This window comes from Sus scrofa, chromosome 6 (genome assembly GCF_000003025.6).
Source record: "Sus scrofa isolate TJ Tabasco breed Duroc chromosome 6, Sscrofa11.1, whole genome shotgun sequence".
Classification (NCBI taxonomy): domain Eukaryota; kingdom Metazoa; phylum Chordata; class Mammalia; order Artiodactyla; family Suidae; genus Sus; species Sus scrofa.
In genome coordinates this window covers 89,924,580-89,946,906 of record NC_010448.4, presented here as the reverse complement: position 1 = coordinate 89,946,906, position 22,327 = coordinate 89,924,580, and the positions used below count along the sequence as shown (strand labels likewise).

Sequence of the window (22,327 nt, the reverse complement as noted above, 5' to 3'; positions counted from 1 at the left end):
CCCATGGCCAGGGTTTCAGACTAGTTGGGATAGAGGTGTCTCAATCATGGGCACCATCTGAAGGGTCAGCCCAGCCCAGGCAGTGGGGCTACCGTCATGAACAGGACCTGGTCCCGCACTCACGAAAATCATGTTCTGCTTGGAGAGAGGATAGTAAACAAACAGACAGACTAAGCAGAGATGGTAATAAATGCTAAAGAGGAAGCAAGCAGTGTTTTGATAGAACACGGTAAAGGAGGGAGTTCCCACTGTGGCTCAGCAGAAACGAATCTGACTAGTATCCCTGAGGACGCAGGTTCGATCCCTGGCCTCGCACAGTGGGTCAAGGATCCGAGGTGGCCCTGAGCTGTGGTGTAGATGGCAGACGTAGCTCGGATCTGGCGATGCTGTGGTTGTGGCGTACTTCGGCTGCTACAGCTCTGATTCGACCCCTAGCCTGGGAACCTCCATATGCCACGAATGTGGCCTAAAAAGACAAAAAAAGAAAGACCAGAGCATGGAAAAGGCTACTTTAGGTAGATGGTGGGACAGTTGAGGGTCCTTTGGGAAAAGCGATAAACCTATAATCCTCAAAAAATGAAACTACAGAAATTCCGAAAAAATTTTGAAGTTTGTTTTTTTAATCCTTTGGGGAAGAAGAGGGTTTGCCCAAGCATACCATGACATCCAGTATCCTTAAAGAAAAATAGGAACATATTTGATCACATAGAACGAGTAACTTCTATACAGAAAAGACGCCATAAACAAAATTTAAAGGAAAAAGGGACACCAGATGCTAAGAGAAAATATTATCAACAAACATATACAAGAGGCATAAAATATATAATGATAATAAATAAAAACTGTAACGTGTAAACAGAATTTTAAATGGCAAATAATTCAATTAGGATGAATAAAGGATGTGAAGATATACAAATGACCAATAAATATATGCAAAGATATGCAAGCTTACTAAATTATCTAAATTTAAAACACCAGTGAGCCTCCGTTTGGGCTTAGCAGATGGACAAGTATTTTAATATAGAATATATTTACATTATAATATCTGATGTTGGTAAGGTGAAGTTTGGAGAGAAGAGTCATGAAGACTGTTCAGTGGGAATGTACATTGCTGCACTCACATAGGATAATTTAGCAGGATTTATCAAAAATTTTAAATATATACCCATTCCTCCAAAAATTATTCCTATAAGCCAAATGAAATATTAACAGAAATGTGAAACATTACATAAAGATGGCAGTGCCCCTTGTGGTTCTACGGGAAATAATGAAATATAACAATGTATGCTGCTATAGGAAAAAATGAAGTAGATGTATACATCCATAATAGAGTATTAAGTGGAGAAAGTTACATAAAACTGGGTAAAACAGAGGCGTTCACTTGTGCAGCGGGTTAAGGATCCAGTGTTATCGCTCCAGCAGCTTGGATCCCTGGCCCCAAGAACTTCTACATGCCGTGGGTACAGCCAAAAAAAAAAGAAAGAAACTGTGTAAAATATAGTCCCATTTAGGGGGAAAATATATGTATCACACTGAAAAAAATCTGGAAGGATGCACACCAAACCTAATATTAAGTGGAACATTCTGGAGAGCAGATTGGTTTGTATGATAGAGGCTTCTTCAAAATTTAGGACATCTGTGTATTGTTTGCCTTTTTCTGCCTTTATCATGTCTTATTTTTATAATTTTAAAAGATATTTTAAAAAGGAAATAGTGGAGTTCCCATCATGGCTGAGCAGAAGTGAATCTGACTGGTATCCATGAGGACGCAGGTTCGATCCCTGGCCTCCATCAGTGGGTTAAGGATGCCTAGAGCTGTGGTGTAGGTCACAGACGCAGCTCGGATCTCATGTGGCTGAGGCTGTGGTGTAGGCTGGCAGATGCAGCTCCCATTCGACCCCTAGCCTGGGAGCCTCCATATGCCACAGGTGTGCCCTAAAAAGACAATAAAATATAAAATAAAATAAAATAAAATAAAATAAAGTGGGATAGTGATAAATGAACTGGATCCTGGAACAGCAAAAGGACATCAGTAGAAAACCTGGGGAAGTCCAGTCAAGTCTGGATGGAATTCATCGTCATGTACTGATGTTGGTTTCTTAGCTGTGTCAACTAAGAACATTTTCCCACCAGGGAAATGCAAGATGTTAACAAGGCAGAAGTGGTGAGGGGTCTATAAGAATTCTCTGTGTTACCTTTGCAGCTTTTCTGTAAGTCTGAAATTATTCCAAAGTGAAAAATTGATTGGGAGAGAGAGACAGGCTGGTATCCAAGTTCTGTTCTGGGAAACAGAGATGTAGGTTCACCCTTGTCCCCACTGCAGCTGGGCCAGCTTCCCAGAGATCCCGCAGCAACCCCTGACCTTTCCTTCTCAACACACACCTTTCTTTCTTTCTTTCGCTTTTTTTTGGGGGGGGGGGCTTTTTAGGGCCGCTCCTATGGCATATGGAAGTTCCCAGGCTAGGGGTCAAATCAGAGCTGCAGCTGCCAGCCTACACCACAGCCCCATAGTCATAGCAACGCCAGATCCGAGCCATGTCTTTGACCTACAGCATAGCTCATGGTAACCCAAGATCCTTAACCCACTGAGAGAGGCCAGGGATCAAACCCACATCCTCATGGGTACTAGTCGGGTTCTTAACCTGCTGAGTCACAATGGGAACTCCCTAGTTTCTTTCTTTTCTTTTTTTTTTTATTAAAACACAGTTGATTTACAAGGTTGTGCCAGTTTCTGCTGTACAGTAAAGTGACCCAATCATACAGATATATACATTCCCTTTCTTATATTATCTTCCATCATGTTCTATCCCAAGAGACTGAATATAGTTCCCTATGCTATACGGTAAGACCTCATTGCTTATCCATTCCACACACCTTTCTTAAGACTTAGATGTTTGGAGCAGATTTAAATTCACAGCAAAATTGAAAGGAAGGTACACAGCTTTCCTACTCACCCCCTGCCCCACACATGCAGCCTCCCCCATGATCAGCATCCCCCATCAGAGTGGTCCTTTTGTTAACACCGATAAACCTACACTGACACATCATCCCCCAAAGTCCGTGGTTTACATTAGGGGGTCACGCTTGATGCCCATAGTCTATAGGTTTGAAAAAAATGTGTAATGACATGTATCTACTATTATAGTATTGTAAGAGTATTTCCATTGCTCAAAAAATCCTCTGCGCTCCACCAATCCATCCCCTCTCCCTAACCTAGCCTCCAGCAATCACTGACTTTTTACTCTATCCGTATTTTGCCTTTTTCAGAATGTTATATACTTGGAATCATCCAGTGTGCAGCCTTTTCAGAATGGCTTCTTTCACTAAGGAATATACATTTAGGAGTTCCCGTCGTGGCGCAGTGGTTAACGAATCCGACTAGGAACCATGAGGTTGCGGGTTCGGTCCCTGCCCTTGCTCAGTGGGTTAACGATCCGGCATTGCCGTGAGCTGTGGTGTAGGTTGCAGATGCGGCTTGGATCCCGCGTTGCTGTGGCTCTGGCGTAGGCCGGTGGCTACAGCTCCGATTCGACCCCTAGCCTGGGAACCTCCATGTGCCGCGGGAGCGGCCCAAGAAATAGCAACAACAACAACAACAACAAAAAAAGACAAAAAAGACAAAAAGACCAAAAAAAAAAAAAAAGGAATATACATTTAAGGTTCTTCCATGTCTTTTCATACTTTGATAGCTTATATTTTTTAGTGCTGAATAATATTCCACTGTCTGCTTGTACCACAGTTTATTTATCCACTCACCTACTGAAGGACATCTTGGTTGCTTCTAAGTTTCCGCAATTATGAATAAAGCTGCTGTAAACATCCATGTGCAGGGTTTTGTGTGAAAATCAGTTTTCAGCTCCTTTGAGTAAATACCGAGAAGCACAATTTCTAGATCGTGTCATAAGAGTACATTCAGTTTTGTAAGAAGCTGCCAAGCTGTCTTCCCAAGTGGATGTACCATTTTGAATGCCCACCAGCAATGATGAGACTCCCCGTTGCTCCACCTTCTCACTGGCATGTGGTGCTGTCAGTGTTCTGGATTCTAGCCATGCCAGTAGGTGTGCTGTAGTATCTTCTTGCTTTTTTTGTTTCCATTTCCCTGATGACATATGATGTGGAAAATCTTTTCAGATGTTTACTTTGCCACTTGTATTATCTTCGTTGATGAGTTACCTAGTAAGGTGTAGCCCATTTTTTCAGTCATATTATTTGTTTCCTTATTGTTAAATTTCAAGCATTTCTTTGTACACAGTTGGCCCTCTATATCTGCATTTCAGCATCCACAGATTTAACTAACTTCAGATAGAAAATATTTGGGAAAAATTCCAGAAAGTTTCGAAGAGCCAACTTGAATTTGCCGTGCACAGGCATCTCTTTGCATAGCATTTACATGGGATTTATAACTGTTACATAGCATTTACATTGCATTAAGTATTGTAAGTTACCTAGGAATGACAAAGTATACACGAGGATTGCACAAGTTTTATGCCAGTACAAGGCCGTTCTGCATGAGGAATTTGCACAGCCTCAGATTTTGATATCTTACTGCCTTTTGCAGAGCAGGAGTGTTTAATTTTAATGAAGTCCAGCTGGTCACTTAGTTTCTTCATGGATCGCGTCTTTGGTATTGTATCTAATAAGTTTTCACTATACCCAAGGTCATCGAAGTTTTTTTCTCCTATGTTATCCTCTAGGAGTTTTCCAGTTTTGTAAGTACATTTAGAGCTGGGATCTATTTTGAGTTCATTTTTGTGAGGTGTATAAAGTCCGTGTCTAGCTTCATTTTGGCACGTGGACGTCCAGTTGTCCCAGCACCATTTGTTGAAAAGACTCTTTGCTCCCTTGTATCGCCGCCTTCGCTCCTTCCTCGAAGATCAATGGACTGTGCTAGTGTGGGTCTATTTCTGGGCTTTCTGCTCTTCCACTGATCTGTTTGTACGTCATTTCACTGATGTCACACCATCTTGATACTGCAGTTTTATAGTAAGTACTGATATGGGGTAGTGCGAATTCTCCAAATTTGTTCTTCTTCAATATCGCGTTGGCTCATCTCGATCTTCTGCCTCCCCATATAAACTTTAGCATCAGTTTGTCAGTATCCCCAGAGTACCTTACTGGGATTCTGATTTTTTTTTTTTGTCTTTTTGTCTTTTCTAGGGCTGCTCCCGCGGCATATGGAGGTTCCCAGGCTAGGGGTCGAATCGGAGCTGTAGCCACCAGCCTACACCAGAGCCACAGCAACGCGGGATCCGAGCCGTGTCTGCAACCTTCACCACAGCTCATGGCAACGCCGGGTCCTCAACCCCCTGAGCAAGGCCAGGGATTGAACCCGCAACCTCATGGTTCCTAGTCAGATTCGTGAACCACTGCGCCACAACGGGAACTCCTTGATTTTTTTTTTTTAATAATATCCTTTATCCCCAGACCCTGCCTTCTCAGCATTTCCTTCCAATAATACGGATAAAGACTCAGGAGTGAGGTCTGCGGAGTCCTGTGTGGAGGTGCGGGGATGGGTGGGCTTTGACAATGGCAACATGAAGCTCGGTCAGAAGAAACAAGCTGCTCACAGTCTACCCTCCCTCACCCCTGTCCCCGTTTCTAGGGACCCCAGTGGGTAGAACAGGCTGGGAAGAAATGCAGAGGATCATCCTCGCTAACCCTCTTCCTTCCTGCAAGTCTCTCCCAGGTCTAGGACGTGCCCTGACCAAAAGCGCCTGAGCCCCAAGTGACCCCCTGTCTCTTTTCTCCGTCCAGGCTCCACTTCCTGGTGTTCGACACGGAGGAGGTCCACGACGTGCTGCGCATCTGGGATGGGCCCGTGGAGAGCGGGGTTCTGCTGCGAGAGCTCAGCGGCCCCGCCCTGCCCAAGGACCTGCACAGCACCTTCAACTCGGTCGTTCTGCAGTTCAGCACTGACTTCTTCACCAGCAAGCAGGGCTTTGCCATTCAGTTCTCAGGTCTGTGTCCCCTTCATCCGTCCTGCCGCAACCTCCGTGCCCTCTTCCTCCCTCGTGTCCCTTCTTTCCTCCATCCCTCCACGCCTGTAAAGGTATTTATTGAGCATCTGCTACGTGCCTGGTACATGGGCAGTGCTTGTTCGCATACCTGTGCCGAGCTTTTACGCTGATGGGGACGACAGGCAGGTTGATAGACACTGATGTACAAATTGATAGGTATCTGGAGGCAGAAATGTGAGCTATAATGGACACCTCAGAGCATCAAGGAAGATGTTCCAGGACGATGATGCTCAAGCTCAGACCTGAAGGATGAGTAGAAGTTACAGGAGAAAAGACGGTATTTCAAGGAAGGAGTCATCAGCTGTGACGTGGATTTACTGTTGCCATGGAGTTGGATTTTGCGGATTCATGGGTCCTTATTAGATGAGAGAGAGAAAGGGGCCTCCTGGGTGCAGAGAGCGCATGAACACGTGCAGAGGCAGGAGAACGGGCCCTAGAAGCGGAGGGGTTGTCAGCTGAAACTTGGAGAGTGAGGAGGGAGGCCAGGGGAGCGGGGGAGGGGACAAGCTGACAGCGGTTTGGGGACAGTCTCAGAAGAGCTGATCTGACATGCCACACACTCTGGCTCTTAGTTTAGTGCAGGTCTCAGTAATGGCTGGAAGCCAAATACGAGTCATCGAAATTCAGTGACTTGTGGACTGCGGTAGCCAGTTATGGAGAAGCGTGACAAAGAGCTACCCAAATGGGCAACATGCACATATCCAAGTCCCAGCATTAGCGAATGCCCGTGATTAGTCCTGCCTCCCTCTGTGATGCATCATCTCATCTCCTCCGAAGTGCCTCTTGCATCACTCATCTCTCTGCACGGGTGACTCTGCCTCGCTCTCCGCTTATGTTTGTTATACAGCAGCTGTCTTCATTACCATCGCCTTACTCTACTGTGCGTGCGTGTGTGAGGGGGGTTTCCATGGTGATTCCAGAGCAAGGCTGCGTGGCACCTGGACTGTGACTTTGCCTCCAGACTCTCACCTGATAGCTGTATCAGCTAAGGGTGGTTGGGTGTATCTCTAGCACCAGTAGGATTGTGATGGGGTTACAGAGCCTACTGTCAGCTCTTTTGTGGATTTGTCTTCTCCATGGAGATGAGCATTTAGCAGTGGTGGGGGGGGGCAAATGAGGGTCTCCAGGCCCATGTTTCTGTATGCTCATTAACTTGCCCACGCAACACTCATGCAGGCTTCCAGCCTCGCAAGGAACAGCTCCTTGCCAGGTTCATTGGGAGTCTTCTTACTAGAAATCCAGGCACCCGTTCACCCTTGGAGAGAGTGCATGAGGACCACTGAGTAACAATAAACTCACCTCACCTAAGATTAGGGTCCCAGGTGGGGCCACAAGAGAGTCTTTTTTTTTTCCTTTGGTCTTTTTGCCTTTTCTAGGGCCACTTCCCGCGGCATATGGAGGTTCCCAGACTGGGCTCCAATCGGACCTACAGCCACTGGCCTATGTCAGAGCCACAGCAACGTGGGATCCGAGCTGTGTCTGCTACCTACACCACAGCTCACAGCAACGCCAGATCCTTAACCCACTGAGCAAGGCCAGGGATCGAACTGGCAACCTCATGGCTCCTAGTTGGATTCATTAACCACTGCGCCACGACGGGGACTCCAAGAGAGTCATTTTAAATAAGCACTTCCCAACACCTGTTCACAGGAGTTCCGTGGGAAATTCATTGGTGTTGTAGGAAAAGGAAGTCTGCGTGATCAGATGGCATTGGGAAGGTGCTTAGGTCGAGGCTGACCTAAAGAGGGTATCTTTAATTTGGCACCTCTGAGAACATTTGTTCTGCAAATGCAGATGAATTGAGAAAGGATCTGGTAGGTCACAATTCACGAACATATTTCATCATGGATGACTTTTTTTCTAGGGCAGCTCAAGAGACTAGCATTTCGTGGAAATTGCAGAGATAAGCAATAGAAGGCTCTCCCAGCAGTAAGGAGGGTAGAATACTAAAACGACAGAGTCCACTCTCTGGGGAAAGGAGAATTATGAATAATTAAGCCAAATGTGCATTTTCTCTGACTGCTCTACCTGGTAGATATGGCTAAAAAAAAAAAAAAAAAGGAATTCCCCTTGTGTCTCAGTGGGTTAAGACCCGATGTCTCTTTGAGGATGTGAGTTCAATCTCTGGCCTTACTCAGTGGGTTAAGGCTCTGGCATTGCTGCAAGCTGTAGCGTAGATCACAAACACAGCTTGGATCTGGTATTGCCGTGGCTGTGGTGGGGCCAGAAGCTGCAGGTCCGATTCGATCCCTGGCCTGGGAACTTTCATATGCCATAGGTGAGGCAGTAAAAAGAAAAAAGAAGAAAAAAAAAAAGGCCCATAATTGTACTGGCAAATTCCCCCAGGATTTTCTTTTCCTTTTCTTTTTCTTTTTTTTTCCCCACTTTTTAGGGCCACGTGCATGGCATATGGAGGTCCCCAGGCTAGGGGTCGAGTTGGAGCTGTAGCTACTGGCCTACACCACAGCCACAGCAATGTGGGATGCATAACCCACTGAGCAAGGCCAGGGATCAAACCTGTGTCCTCGTGGATGCTTCGTTAACTGCTGAGCCATGATGGGAACTCCCCCCAAGGATTTTCATTATCTAACCTCCAGTGTGTCCTGAGTGTTGCCATGTGGGACAGAGTCCCTGGGCGTTCCCATGAGGCACGCCCAAGCCCTGCAGCTTCGGCTGCTTTCTCACGTGTTCCCCAGCTCCTAGAACCCCTGTTCCTCCTTCAAGTTCATCTCAGACACCACTTCCTCCCAAGCTCCCCATTCAGAATAAAGTGCTGTCGCCTCCGGCACCCCCAGCACTTTACTTTACTTTGGCACATTCCCCATTCCAGGGCCTCTGCCTGGTCTGGGAGCTGGCCCCCTACTTGACGTCCCACAGGAAGCTCTTGGAGGGTGGGAGCCACCTCATGCCCATCGGACTCCTCCAAGGCATTGTGCTCACAGCAGGAACTTCCTCGCCGCTACTGGACGACGGGGCCCACGAAGACCTGAACAAATGAATGGATGGTCTTCTTTAACACCGGCTTCCTTAGGCAAGCCACCCTGAGCATCGCACTGGTCCACAGAGAGGGCAGTGGGCAAAACTACCTGGCCTGGGCTCCAGGAGGGCCGTGCCAACCCAGCCCGGCGTGCCTGTGAACCCGAGGTTTGGGAAAGGTCACCTTCCCTGTTGCTGTCATCACTTAGCAAATACCAGGACTACTCTAGGGAAGAGAGAACGGCTCACCCCATGTTAACTTTATAGTGTGTGTTTGACAGAGGATTGTACAGAAATGCCAGGGACGATTAGTGCAGGCTTGGCTTTATTGAGTAAACATGACTGTGTAACATCTAACATCCTGTCTGTACCACGTGGATCCTGCCTTTCCCTGGAGGCTTTGCCAGGCAGCTCAAATCTGGGAGCATTAAAGGGAGAAAGTGAGGATGAAAATAGATGAGAGGGAGCACGGAAGGAGAGGAGGCATCATCAGTGTCATCCGTGGAGCCGACACCACCGTAAACTCTCCATGACATTATCTCTTATAATTTTCACAAAACCCATAAGGCATGGACGTCGTTATTAATCCATGTTGCAGATGTGGGCTCTGAGGCCCAGAGAGGTTTCTCATACAAGGTCATCTAGTTAATATAGAACAGAACCTGGGTCAAAACCCCTGTGTCTGGAGTTCCTGACATAGTACAGTGGGTTAAGGATCCGACTGCAGCAGCTCAAGTGGCTGCAAAGGCACGGGTACGATCCCCAGCCCAGCACAGTGGGTTAGGGATCTGGCACTGCTGCTGCCGTGACATAGGTCACAGCTGTGGTTCAGATGCAGTCCCTGGCCTGGGAACTTCCATATGCAGTGGGTACAATCAAACAACCAAACAAACAACCCCTGTGTCTGATTCCCAAACCAAGGCTCTTAATCATTGATTGCACTGCATTGCCTCCCGTATAAATCATCTTTCTGAGTGTGGTCAGAACAGTGAGTTGTTTTTCTTCCAGGGTATCATTGACATGTGCACAGTGCACTGTCAGGCTGGAGATGAAAGCTAAGTCTGTTTTTAATTGGGAAGGAAGAAGATTGGTTCTTGTTTGACTTTCTAGCTAAATTCAGAAAGTGTTTGATGGTGACGATTTGTTCATTTATTTATTCACTCAAGAAATATTTACTGAACTCCACTGTGTGCCGGGTACGGCTTGGGGCCCTGGAGATACAGTTGGAAGCAAAACAGCCAAGGTCTCTGTTCCCGTAGAGATGCTCAAGTGATTTACAATAAACAGGCAAACAAATGAACTGGCAAGATGATTATAGATTGTGCTATGAAAAGAACAAAACCAGATAATGTGACACATTTGATGGAAGGGGGTTAAGGCCCGAGCCAGGAGGAAGGTGATCAAAGAGGCCTGTCTGAGGAGAGGATCCTGGAGCTAAAACCTGAATGACAGGATGGAGCTGGCATAGGAAGACCTCTGGCAAGAAGGGCCAGCAGGTGTAAAGGTCCTGAGGTGGGGCTTGGTCGGGGGAAGGGGGGCTTGAGCTTGCTGTGTTGGAAAGAGATTTTACAGCATGGCTAGGGCATAGGGGTAGCAGACCATTGATGGTGCTCATGATTAAAGCCGATCAAAGCAAAGGATAGGTTTTAAAATGTGATCTGCAGAGGAGAGCTTAGAGATCACATACCAGGAGTCGGCATGCTTTTTTCTGGAAAAGACCAGGTGGCAAATATTTCGGGTTTTGCGGACCACATGTCGTAACAACTGTCATAACAACTCAACTCTGCCATCAGAGCATAAAAGCAGCCATAGACTGTGTGGAAATGAGAGCGCATGCGTGCGTTCCGAAAAAATTTTCTTGCAAGAACAGGCCTAGAGCCAGATTGGGTTGTGGGCCTCAGTTTGTTGTTTACTGACTTAGGCACGACTGGGCAAAAGGTATTAGGCACTCCAAACTTGTCTCTGCAATTCTAGATCTTATAATTAACAATGTGAGTGTGGACAGTTGCCCTGGGCTCTTCCACCAAAATCATCCTAATGGCAGAGGAGAATGAGGCATATCCCCAGGAGATCTGGAGGGTGTAGGGAGTGTAAATCTCTTTAGGCTTCCTGGTTTGCTTAAAAACGCATGTGAATTTAAAAAAAAAAAAAAAAAAGAGTTCCCACTGTGGCCCAGCAGGTTAAGAACCCAACTAGTATCCATGAGGATGTGGGTTCAATCCCTGGATCAGTGGGTTAAGGATCCAGCGTTGCCACAAGCTGCAGTGTAGGTCCCAGATTCAGCTCAGAGCTAGCATTGCTGTGGCTGTGGTGTAGGCTGGTAGCTGCAACATATTTGACCCCTAGCCTGGGAACTTCCATATGCTGCCGGTGTGGTCCTAAAAACAAAAACAAACAAACAAACAAAAAGAACCTATTTGAATTTTACATTCTACTCCATAAGTTCATTTGTTTTCATGTAAAAGTTATTTTCCCCAGAATTTTTGAGAAAAACTGGCCTTTCAAGCCAGCGAACATCAGTCCTCCAGAATCTCCCTTCCCGGGACCTGGCGACCACAGTCTGTGGACATGGCACAGAGGCAGCCTGGTTGGTACGGCTGCCTCCACATCCTTTCTCTGGGCTTCCTCTTGTCCCATGTCCTTGGGTGTGTTTTCTCACACTGCATTTGTTCATCCATTCACTCAATCAAGCTTTTATTCCTTTATTCCTCCCTTTCATCACTTATTTGATGTTTGCTTTTAAAAACACCTTCTCTGTATTATACCATCTGGTATTTGGCTGCCAATGTCTCCAAATTCCTGAGCTTTTCTAGGCTTTTTAATGCTACTTCTGTTTATCTGGAACTCTACCTTGCCGCTTGCTACAAATATCAGATTTCTATCAGGTTTCCGTCCTTGCCATTTGCCACGTGAGAGGGAATGTGACCTTCACTAGACCTCAGTAACTGCACGCATCTTCACCACCAGCCCTCAGCGTTCAGGCAGGCCAACTCCCAACCTCCTTTGTGGACCTTTCTGATGGAATATTGGAGTTTATGCTTAGGTACCTTGTCACTCCCTGAGGATGGTCATGTTAGCTACATTTTGCAAAATTGCAAAACTTATCTATGTAACAAGGACTTGTATCATTAAATCGCATTGAACTCCGTCCTACAACCACAGCAGTGCAATCACGCTTAACTCACAGTGTAGTATCTCGTGACAGGTGGATGACTGGTGGTCCCAAGTAGCAGTGGAGGTAGTGACGGTAAAGGGTGTGAGAACGGAGATGGTGGTACTGTTGCTGCAGCTGATGACGCTGATGGGAGGTCATGAAATTTCTGACAGTGGCCGTGGTGATGTTGGTGAGGGTGGTGAGCTGGGAGCTTCATTGTCCGGCAACACCTAGGCAACCCCACTTCCTCCTCTGTTTTCTTGTCCCAGTGTCCACAGCAACATCCTGCAATGACCCTGGGGTCCCCCAGAATGGGAGCCGGAGTGGTGACAGCTGGGAAGCCGGTGACTCCACAGTGTTCCAGTGTGACCCCGGCTACGCGCTGCAGGGAAGCGCAGAGATCAACTGTGTGAAGATCGAGAATAGATTCTTCTGGCAGCCCAGCCCGCCAACGTGCATCGGTACAAAGCAGCTGCAGCGCGAACCCTGTCCTCTGGTCCCACCACTTGTGAGCTCCAGACCCTCAACCACCCCCTTAAGCGGCAGCTGCATCTTGAGCCTGGCCAGGAGAGGCAGGATAGCTGAAAGTTGCAGAAAACTCAAAGTGTATTCTGCTTTGCCGGTATATGTGCACACACACAGACACACTCACATTCACACACGCTGCACGCTACACATACTTTACTCTCCAAAATGATCCCAGAGGTTTCTAAGCCAGGTGTGTCTGTCCCTTTTCTCCTGGCCCAAGATTAGAAGGAGAAGCATGGGTCTCCAAGGGTCTTCAGCTTCTGAAATGACCCTCCCGTTACCTGGAGCACTGGAAGGGCAGGCACCCAGGCTTGGATGAAGGGAAAGACCTTTGCTCTTCCTCTTCTTAAGGAAGTTATCAGTTCCCTGCTTTTTGGTTCTAGATGGGTCCTTAGTCCTTAAATCTCCCTATGTAACAGATGACAAAGTAGAGGCTCTGTGCTGTGTCCAAGATCACGTAGCTCGTAAGGCTTGGGACCTAACTAATCAATACTGCTTCTGAGCTCCTTGAGGCTGGGAGGAGGAAGGAACTTGAAGGAAGAGATGGACAGGAATGAAAGAGAAATCATGAAAATAAACATTCCAGCGGCCCTCGTCCCCATGGCTCTCTTTCTCAGGCAAAATACCGAGTACCGTTCCCTCCTGTGTCAGTGATGGATGTTAGAAGGGAACCAGTAGACACATGGTTTATAGTCGAGGAAACTGAAACGTAGGCATCTTGGAATATCTCATCTCAGATCACACAGCCAGGATGTGACAGAGCCAAGATTCACACCCACGTCAGTCTGAACGCAAAGCCTTTCATTTTCCTACTTCCCACACCGACTCCCAGGCTAGAGATGGGCTCAGGGGACTTCTCCAGATGCACCCCAGCTGTGCCCACCCCCGGCGATGCCCACACCTCCCTCCTTGGAGGCTCAGTGGGAGATGCTGTCCGGGCATCTGAGAACTGGCCTTTGCTGGTCATGCTCAGAGGCCTGGCCTTGAAGGTGAGGACACTCAGTCCTGCCTGCAGTGGCAGTGAGGGTCACGTGGGTATGTGTGGTGGGGGCACGGCGGGCATGCAGTGGTCGGAAAGCTGAGACCTGGGTCCCAGAACCAGCTCAGTTCTCACCTGTGCCTGGTGATATGTGGGGAAAGTACAGGATATTGAAGAAGACAGATCCAGGTTTAGCTCCAGGCTCTGCCGTTTTCTAGTTCAGTGGCCTTGAGGGAAATCGCTTCAACTCTCTGCTCCTCGGTTTCCTCATCTGAAAAATGAAGGTAATTTTACTTTCCCCCTGGCATTGTGGGTGAGGCCACAGCTAATCGCAATCTCAAGAAATTCCCATTTCTCTCCTTCCCTCCTTTCTTCCTCTTTTCTCCCTTCCTCTCTCCTTCTTTCCCTTCTTGGTTTCCTTCTTTTGAGTGTTGGGACTCACTTCCCTTCCCAGAACTCCACCTGGTACAGGGAATTCTTGTAAGGCCCGGGGTGTGTGTGTATGTGGGGGAAAGGGTCCAGTGCTCTCAGAGGCTCCTTCCAAATCCAGCATCATCTTAGGCTGGGATTCCTCTGGCTGGTCTGAACCGAAAAGCAAGTCCCAACCTGGACCATCGCAGGTGGAGGAGGAGGGGCTACGCCGTGCTGAGCTGGTGAGAACAGCCAGCAGGCAGCCGGCAGGGCAGAGAGGTTAATTCAGCTTTCATTACCCCTGCTCCTGTGCGCGGCGTGGGAAAATGTTCCTTGCCACTAAACGAATGTCTGCCTCTCCTCTCAAACAGTCTGGACATCCCAGTGACAAGTCCCTCATTTCCAGCTCCCTTGGCGCTCCGCCGGGGCAGGTCTGGCCAACCTTCATACCTCTTCATTATATAGGCAGGAAGCAAAAGAAGATCATAAGTGTTTACTGAGCATCAGCCCCACGATAGGCACCGGGCTGGACCTGGTAACTACGTGGACACAAATGAAATTACTGTGTGGTGAGCTTAGAACTTGGGCCTGGATTCCAACTCCCTGGGTTCGAATCAAGCTTTACCATGACAAACTGTGTGGCCTTGGACTAATCACTTCCTCTCCCTGTGCTTCCTCCTCCTCCCCTGTGAAAAATAGAAAATAAGAGTCCGTCCCCCAGGGGGCTGTTTTGAGGACTAAGAGAACACTGTAAAGCCCTTAGATCTGTGCCTGGTTCGCGATAAACATTGTATGTGTCAGATGCCATAATCACCATTATTCTTTTTTTAAAGTTTTATAGATAAGAAAACAGAGGCTCAGAGAAGTGGGATGGTCTTACCCAAACACATAGCTAGGAGGTAGCCTGACCAAAGTTTGAACCCAGGACTGTATAGTGCCAAAATCGATGGCCATTTTCACAGCTCTCACGCCTCAGTACAACCTGCCCACTTTTGGGCCACCTGGAGTGATCAGCACCTGTTCCCACCCCAACCTGGGTATCGTGGTTTGTAAGGTCAAACCTGGACCTCAGGGCAGAGCAAAGCCTGCCTTCTCATTCTAACTCATAATAGGGAGCAGACAGAGCCTGACTGCAGCCGTGGCGGCCAGTGGCCAGGATTGGAAGGGAGACCCCTCTGGTTCCAGCCTGGTGTCCCAGCCCCAACTGAGTTCCCGCTGAAAGGATGTGGTGCCACTGGGATGTCGCCCAGGCCCCATTTAGTCTCCTGCAGCTCAGCTGTCCTGCTGGCTAGCGCCTGGGCCTGGAAGGAAATGGGGGGCTCTGTGTCCCTCCCGAGCAGCAGGACTCATCCTGCAGGGGGGGTGCAGCCCAGGAGTCCAGCCAGAGCCTTGAGGCCAGACTGGCAGAGGGCAGTGAAGCCCATGCTTAAGTCCTGAGTGGGAAGCAGATGCCCGGCTGTCAGATGCCGGCAGCCATCTGGTGGGAGCTGGGCCAGCACAGGGCCCTCAAACCCAAACAAACTGAGAGCACTATGGGGGCTGGCAGAATAATGGGAGCAGTTTGGAAACACAGCTTCACCCTATCCATGGCAAACCTAAGGGACGAGACCTCTGGGCTGGCAGGGAAGCTTGAGCCTGATGGCCCTGGGCCTGAACAGAGGCATCGTTGGGAAGAGGCCCCAGGGAGCTGGGACCGCTAATGTGACCAGGGCTTTCTGCTCTCACTGGCTGCCTCCCGGTGTTTCTAGGCCAGCCTGGGAAAGGCCTCTCCCTGTGGACTGGACAGTGTGGTCTTGCCTTGTTAGCAAGTTCAAGTTTCATCCTGATCAGACAGGCCTCTGGGGTTCCCATTCATCTAACCATCTCGTCTGGAGAAGGTCCGGTGGAGATGGAGTGAGTGAGACACAAGGCAGACCCGACTCTAGGAACCATCTTTGCTCCCAGAAACTCTTCACCCGGGGCTCCTCCCTGCAGCCTGTGGGAGGGACAGTCCTCTCTACTCCACTGCCACCAACAGTCCTGGGGCAGCACAGCAGAATGGGGAAAGGACAGACTTTGGGGCCAGGCAGATGTGGGTCTGAGTCTCAGAGTGACTCTGGGCGAGTTCCTTAATCTCTCTTGAGCCTCAGCTTCCTCCCTTCTGAGTCAAGCAGAATAATCCATAACTCATCCATGAGCTATGGCCGATAATGAGATGATATATCTAAAATGCTGTCTGACATGCCCACTCGAGTGTTTCTGGTACAGGTTGGTACTTCAGATATATTTTCCATGGGAAAAAAAAAATACACTCCTCCTAACGACTCCTAGGTTTTATGATCAGCCACATTAGGGCTTTTATGGCCTGGTCTGAAGACCTACCATTTGGTAAAGAGACCCTGTGGGGGGGTTGATCCAGCCCTTGAAACTCACCTCGAGTAAAACTACACCAAGGCAATAAAGCTCAGCTCTGGGACGAGCCAAGGGCCGCTCTGAAGTTCAGTCTTGGATGTCCCCTAGGCTCCCACCTCTGTGTCGCCTTGGATTTTCTGTGGGCTCGTTATTTGCCAACGCTCCCACCAACCCCTAATGGTGCCCTGAGGTTTTCAGACCCAGCCTGTTTCTAGTCTCAGCCCCCTTTTCCTGTGAGGGGCCCCACACACCTCCCGGCCTCCACTGTCTCGGACCCTCGTGCTACAGCATGATACCCCAGTCATTTGGGGGAGAGCTGGATTCAGGATTTCGGGCTCTGGATGCGCAGCTCACAGGATCACTTGCCACCTCCCCCCTCCCCACCTGTTGGAACAAACTGTCATCTCAGGGGAGGGGGACCACCATGGACTAATTGGGGATTTGTGATATCTCCATACAGCTGAGGAACACATGCTCTCTTGGACAAAAGCCTTTTAGAAAATTGGAAGGTACGTGCAGCCCCAAGCAGATGCCAAGAGCACTGGCAGTCTAGGAGGCCAGCCGCGCTTGGCAGGTACCCATGACTGTTTTCTGCCCCTCCTGACATCAAGTGCACTGGAACTCGTAAATACCCACAAAGCTCACCCAGGAACTAGATGCCAGGCAATGGGAAGAGAGCATGTCTTTCATAGGTCTGCGAGCCTAGGGATGGCTCCATACATGGGCTGCTTACATCGTGCCAAAGGCTTTCCCAGACGTCTCTGAAATCGGACATACCACCCCATGAAAGAGGTAGTATCTCTGCAACAGAGGATGGACACTGAGGTCCAGAGAGGTTAGGTAAATCCCATAAGGTCACACAGCCAGGAAGTGGCAGAGCCAGATGTTTTGTTTTGGGTTACTAGTTCATCGAGGTAAAAGTTCCCATAGCAGAAAATGAACCATTGAGAAATGAACAATTCAGGGGCGTTTAGTACAACAACAACATTGTGCAGCCACCTCCTCTGTGCAGTTCCTCACATCTCCATCACTTCAAGGTGAAACCTCACACCCAGGGTTCTCTACCCGCCCCTTGGCCCCCCCAGAGCCAAGTTCTAGTTTAGGTCTATCCGACTTTGTCCCTCCTCTACCAATACCGGGCGAAGGGTGACCAGGCGAGGGGGCCCGTCTCACGCTCGTCTTCCTCTCTCCTCAGCTCCCTGCGGGGGAGACCTAACGGGGCCATCAGGCGTCATTCTGTCACCAAATTACCCAGAGCCCTACCCGCCAGGCAAGGAGTGTGACTGGAAGGTGACTGTCTCGCCAGACTACGTCATCGCCCTGGTATTTAACATGTATGTACCTTTCTCTGGGGTGGGAGATGAAGGGTTCAGAGCAGCTAGGGGTGCAGACCTGGGTCTCTGGGTGAGTATACACAGGTCTGCTGTGAGCAGGGTTCTTCGTTCCAAGGGAGGTGAAGGAGTCCTGGAAAGGAGAGAAACGAGCATTGCTTGACCATCTCCAACGCACCCAGCATTGTGCTCCATGCTTTCACATGTATTATGAATCCTGTGATAATGTATGAAGTGGCTATTATTCCTTTCCTACCTCTGAGGATGCTAAGATTCAGAAAGCAGGGTCTTGCTGGGCCCTTTTGAATGCTTCTCCTCTGCTCCCACCAGTTCCTCCCATCGCTGTCCCCAGCACAGGAACGGCTCAGGTGTGTCTCAAGGAGCTTCCCCATCAAGCACCATCTCCTTGGTTTCTTTTATGTTTTTATTTTTTATTTTTATTTTTACTTTTTGTCTTTTCGAGGGCCACACCTGTGGCATATGGAGGTTCCCAGGCTAGGGGTCCAGTTGGAGCTACAGCCGCTGGCCTACGCCAGAGCCACAGCAACTCGGGATCTGAGTCACGTCTGCGAGCTACACCACAGCTCACGGCAATGCCAGATCCTTAACCCACTGAGCGAGGCCAGGGATCGAACCTGCAACCTCATGGTTCCTAGTCGGATTCATTAACCACTGAGCCTTGACGGGCACTCCCTTTGTTTCTTTTAGAGGCAAGCTCTTCAAAAGAATTGTCTCTGCTTTCCTCTCCCTCCCCAGTTCCTGCTCACTCTCAAATCACTAAAATTAGTGTCCGCCCCCTCGGTTGCATTGGAAACTCTTCTGATTAAAGACACTCATGCACTCCTGGTGACCAAACCAAGTGGCCTGTTCCATGCTTTATCCCCCTGCACCTGTTGATATCTGCTCCACTCTCCCCCTGCTTCTCCACTTGGTTTTGTGCAATTACTCCCCTCTGGCTCTCCAGCTTCTTCGGGGACTTTGTGACTTCTTTTTCAGGCCTGCTGTCCTTTGCCAGGCTCTGTCACAGGCCCCTGGTCTTCTCTTCCACACCTCCTTCCTGGATGAGCTTGTCCCTTCCAGTGGCTTCACTCTCCTCTTGTAAACTGGAGACTCCCCTCTTCTGCCCTCCCGGACTCTCTCATGGGTCTCAGGCTCCCCGATCCAACTGTTGATGTCTCTGCCTGATGCCTGCAGGCTCCTCAACTGCAACACGCACGAAACTAAGCCTGTCACATCTCCCTGCAGACAAGCTCTGTTCTGCAGATTGGACAGCGGCACCATCATCCACCTTCACCGCTTTTTCCGTTCGTGGCGTGGAGCCTCTGCCACCCTAACCTCCCATCTTCTCCGCCCTCCCAGCTTCCGTTGTATTGTTTCCCATCTAAATTACTGCCATAGGCTCCTAACTGGTCCCTCTGCCCCGTCTCGCCTTCTATGCCAATCTCATCTTTAGCTAGCTGTCAGGATGACGCTGTCACTGGAAAACGCTGAAATATGCACCTCATTTTCCATTTTAACATATGGTAATATACTACTCAGCAATAAAATGAAATGAACTACTGACACATGCAACAACGTGGATGAATCAAAAATATCACGCTGAGCGAAAGCAGACAGACACACAAGACAACATAATGTATGATTCCACTTATGTGAAATTTTAGGATCAGTGAAACTAACCCAGGGTGATAAAAATCAGTTCTGGGATATCTTCTTGGGGAGGGGAAGATTGATGGGGAAGGGGCACTGGGGAACTTTGGGGGAGGACGGAAATGTTCTGGATCTTGATGTACACATGTCAAAACTGATGCAGTGATACACTTAGGAGCTGATCATTCCGTGGCGTATAAATCAGACCTAGCTTTAAAAACAAAGAATGAAACAAATACCTCCTTTATTTTTGAATCCTATAATGGCTCCCTCTTTATAAATTAAGGTTCCAAACTTTTTGTTTGGTTGGATGGTTGGTTGGCCGATCGGAGTTGGGGGAGCATCCAGTCTTTTGAGTTTCACTCCAAGCGATCCGGCCCTGCCCTCCTCTCTCCTCCATTCCCTACCTGGTCCTAACCCCACACCATCCAAGCCTTGAGCTCCAGCCAGCCTGAACTGCTGAACTCCTTGCAGTTTGCAAGACTCTTTCATGCCTTTGTGACTCTGCTTCTGCTTCTCCCTTCATAGCGACTTCCTTTTCCCTCCTTGTCCAATAACGACTTCCTTTTCCCTCCTTGTCCAATAGTGACTTCCTTTTCCCTCCTTGTCCCTCTTTCATGCCTTTGTGACTCTGCTTCTGCTTCTCCCTTCATAGCAACTTCCTTTTCCCTCCTTGTCCCAAGACAAACTTCTTTTCCATCCTCCCCGACCCGCTTTGGGCTGTGTTCCCATGCACTCGTACAGACTTTCAACTTTACCCCATTATCTTCACATCCATCACTTCCTTCAGATCCGTCACTGCCTTGAAAAAAGGGTGACGCCTGGCACATCCCCATGTCCTGGGCACCTTGCACAGTGTCCAGCATATCAAGGGGGCTCAGATAAGATCTGATGCTTGAAGGAAGGCCAGGGCAGACAGAAGGCATTTCGGAAGTGATGGAGCCATCATTTGTGTCCCAAACTGAACTCCTCCTGGGACCTTCCCTGGTGACCTTTGGAAGAGTCAATGAAGAAGCTGAGCTTTGGGGGCAAGAAGACCATACCACCCAGCAATGATGGGGTGACCCTGCAGCTGACACCAGTGTAGGAGGGAGGCCAGTGCATCTCTGGCTCCACCTCCAGTCCTCCCAGACCCCATCCTGTCTCTCTGCCAGCCCTGTCCCCTTGGTCCAAGATAGTTTCCAGCCTCCTCTCTTTATCATGTGTCTTAGCTAAAGGGTAGAAGCGCCATTTCTTTCCCTGTCTAGCTAAGTAGAGTATCTGTTTCTCAGCCCATGGCTGAGCTACAAATGAGTTTGCATCCAAACTCTATTCTCCACAAACTCATTCTCTTCTGTTGTTGCCACCTCTACCCCCTTGGTTGGTATCCACTGCCTTTGCTGGATGTGCTTGAGAGTGGGATCACTGCATCATAGGGCAGGCTTACCTTCAGGTCTAATAGATATTGCAAAACAGTTTTCCCAAGTGGCTGAACCAGTTTACACCCCCAGCAGCAGGAGAGGAGCATTCCAGTGGCTCCACATTCCTACCAGTCCTCACTATTTCCCATCATGTTGACTCTGGCCCTTCCAACAGGATCAATTACCCTCAAGAACTCTAGTACTCAACTTGCTAAACTAAGACAATTTTTTTAAATGGATTTTTCTTCCTAGATGTGGGTCAGGATTGTTAAGAAAGAGGCACACCTGTGGGTGCCAGGAGTGGGGTGGGAGCAGATCCTGAGGAGAGCTGAGAACTGGCTCGGGGTGAAAGAATGCAGCTAAGGTCCTTCCTGAGAACAGACCCTTCCTGCCTGGGAAGAGCTCCCTGGGTGCCTCTCTGCCCTCAAAAAAGGAGGTGCAGCACAGCAAAGTATAAAGAACGTCAGGGGCAGGTAGGAGACCTGGTCTGGGACCTGCTTGGGCTGACCCCTCGGGGTGTAAGCTGGCAGCTGATTTTCCCTTCTGTGCACAGTGTAGTGAATATAGACAACCATGCTGTGGTATCATCATCAAACTTGCTAATAGACCAGATCTTAATCATTCCAACCCCTGAAAAGAAATAATAATTATGTGATATGACAGAGGTGCTAATTATTGCTGCAATGGCAATCATGTAACAATATATAAATGCATCCCATCAACATGTTGTACCCCTCAAATTTACATGTCAAGTGTATTTCCATTTTTTAAAATATCTTGTTTCAAAGAAGAGGGTGTTAGGTTTTCAGCTCTAGTTTTCTGATGCCAGAAACTGGCCCCTCTGCCCGAGCCTGCCTTATCCATCTTCTCTCCCGACTGGGAGGGAGGCCATGGGGGCTTTGCCCTCTTCCTTCCCACCAGGAAGTCTCAGGGGTTGGGTACCAGTGGGATGGAGGCCTTGCTGTCTGGGAGGCCTCATCCTTTGGCTGAGCCTGAGGCCTGGTACCAGCCTTTATTTGACCTTGGTGGGTTGGGGGTGGGATGTTTTTGTTCCCCAGCTTTAACTTGGAGCCTGGCTATGACTTCCTCCATATCTACGACGGACGGGACTCTCTCAGCCCTCTCATAGGAAGCTTCTATGGCTCCCAGCTCCCAGGCCGCATCGAGAGCAGCAGCAACAGCCTCTTCCTGGCCTTCCGCAGTGACGCATCTGTGAGCAATGCCGGCTTCGTCATCGACTACACAGGTAAGGACCCCGGCGCAGAGGTGACCCCAGGCAGGGCTGGCCAGACCTGGCCAAGTGGAAGGCAGAGTGTGGTGAGGAAGAGCATTGGACAGGATCACAGGGAGCCCATGCCAATGCTGGCACCAGGTACCTGTAGGGCACCTGCCTTTCTGTGGCCTCTGGGTGGCTTAGTCCCTCCCACCCAGGTGCCCCGGGCCTGAGAAAAGGGACCTGTGTTCTTCCTGCAGCTCATTTCCATTTGCAC

At 48.9% G+C, this 22,327-nt stretch overlaps 1 protein-coding gene across 1 annotated transcript in view; it reads left to right on the top strand.

Moving 5' to 3' along the window:
• The window catches only part of CSMD2 (CUB and Sushi multiple domains 2), a 646,642-nt gene that overhangs the window by 478,073 nt on the left and 146,242 nt on the right, over positions 1-22,327 (top strand). Inside the window, 4 exon segments of the mRNA XM_021095859.1 lie at positions 5,755-5,957; positions 12,417-12,608; positions 17,652-17,790; positions 21,896-22,083. Of these exon segments, the coding sequence (XP_020951518.1) occupies positions 5,755-5,957; positions 12,417-12,608; positions 17,652-17,790; positions 21,896-22,083 (722 nt within the window).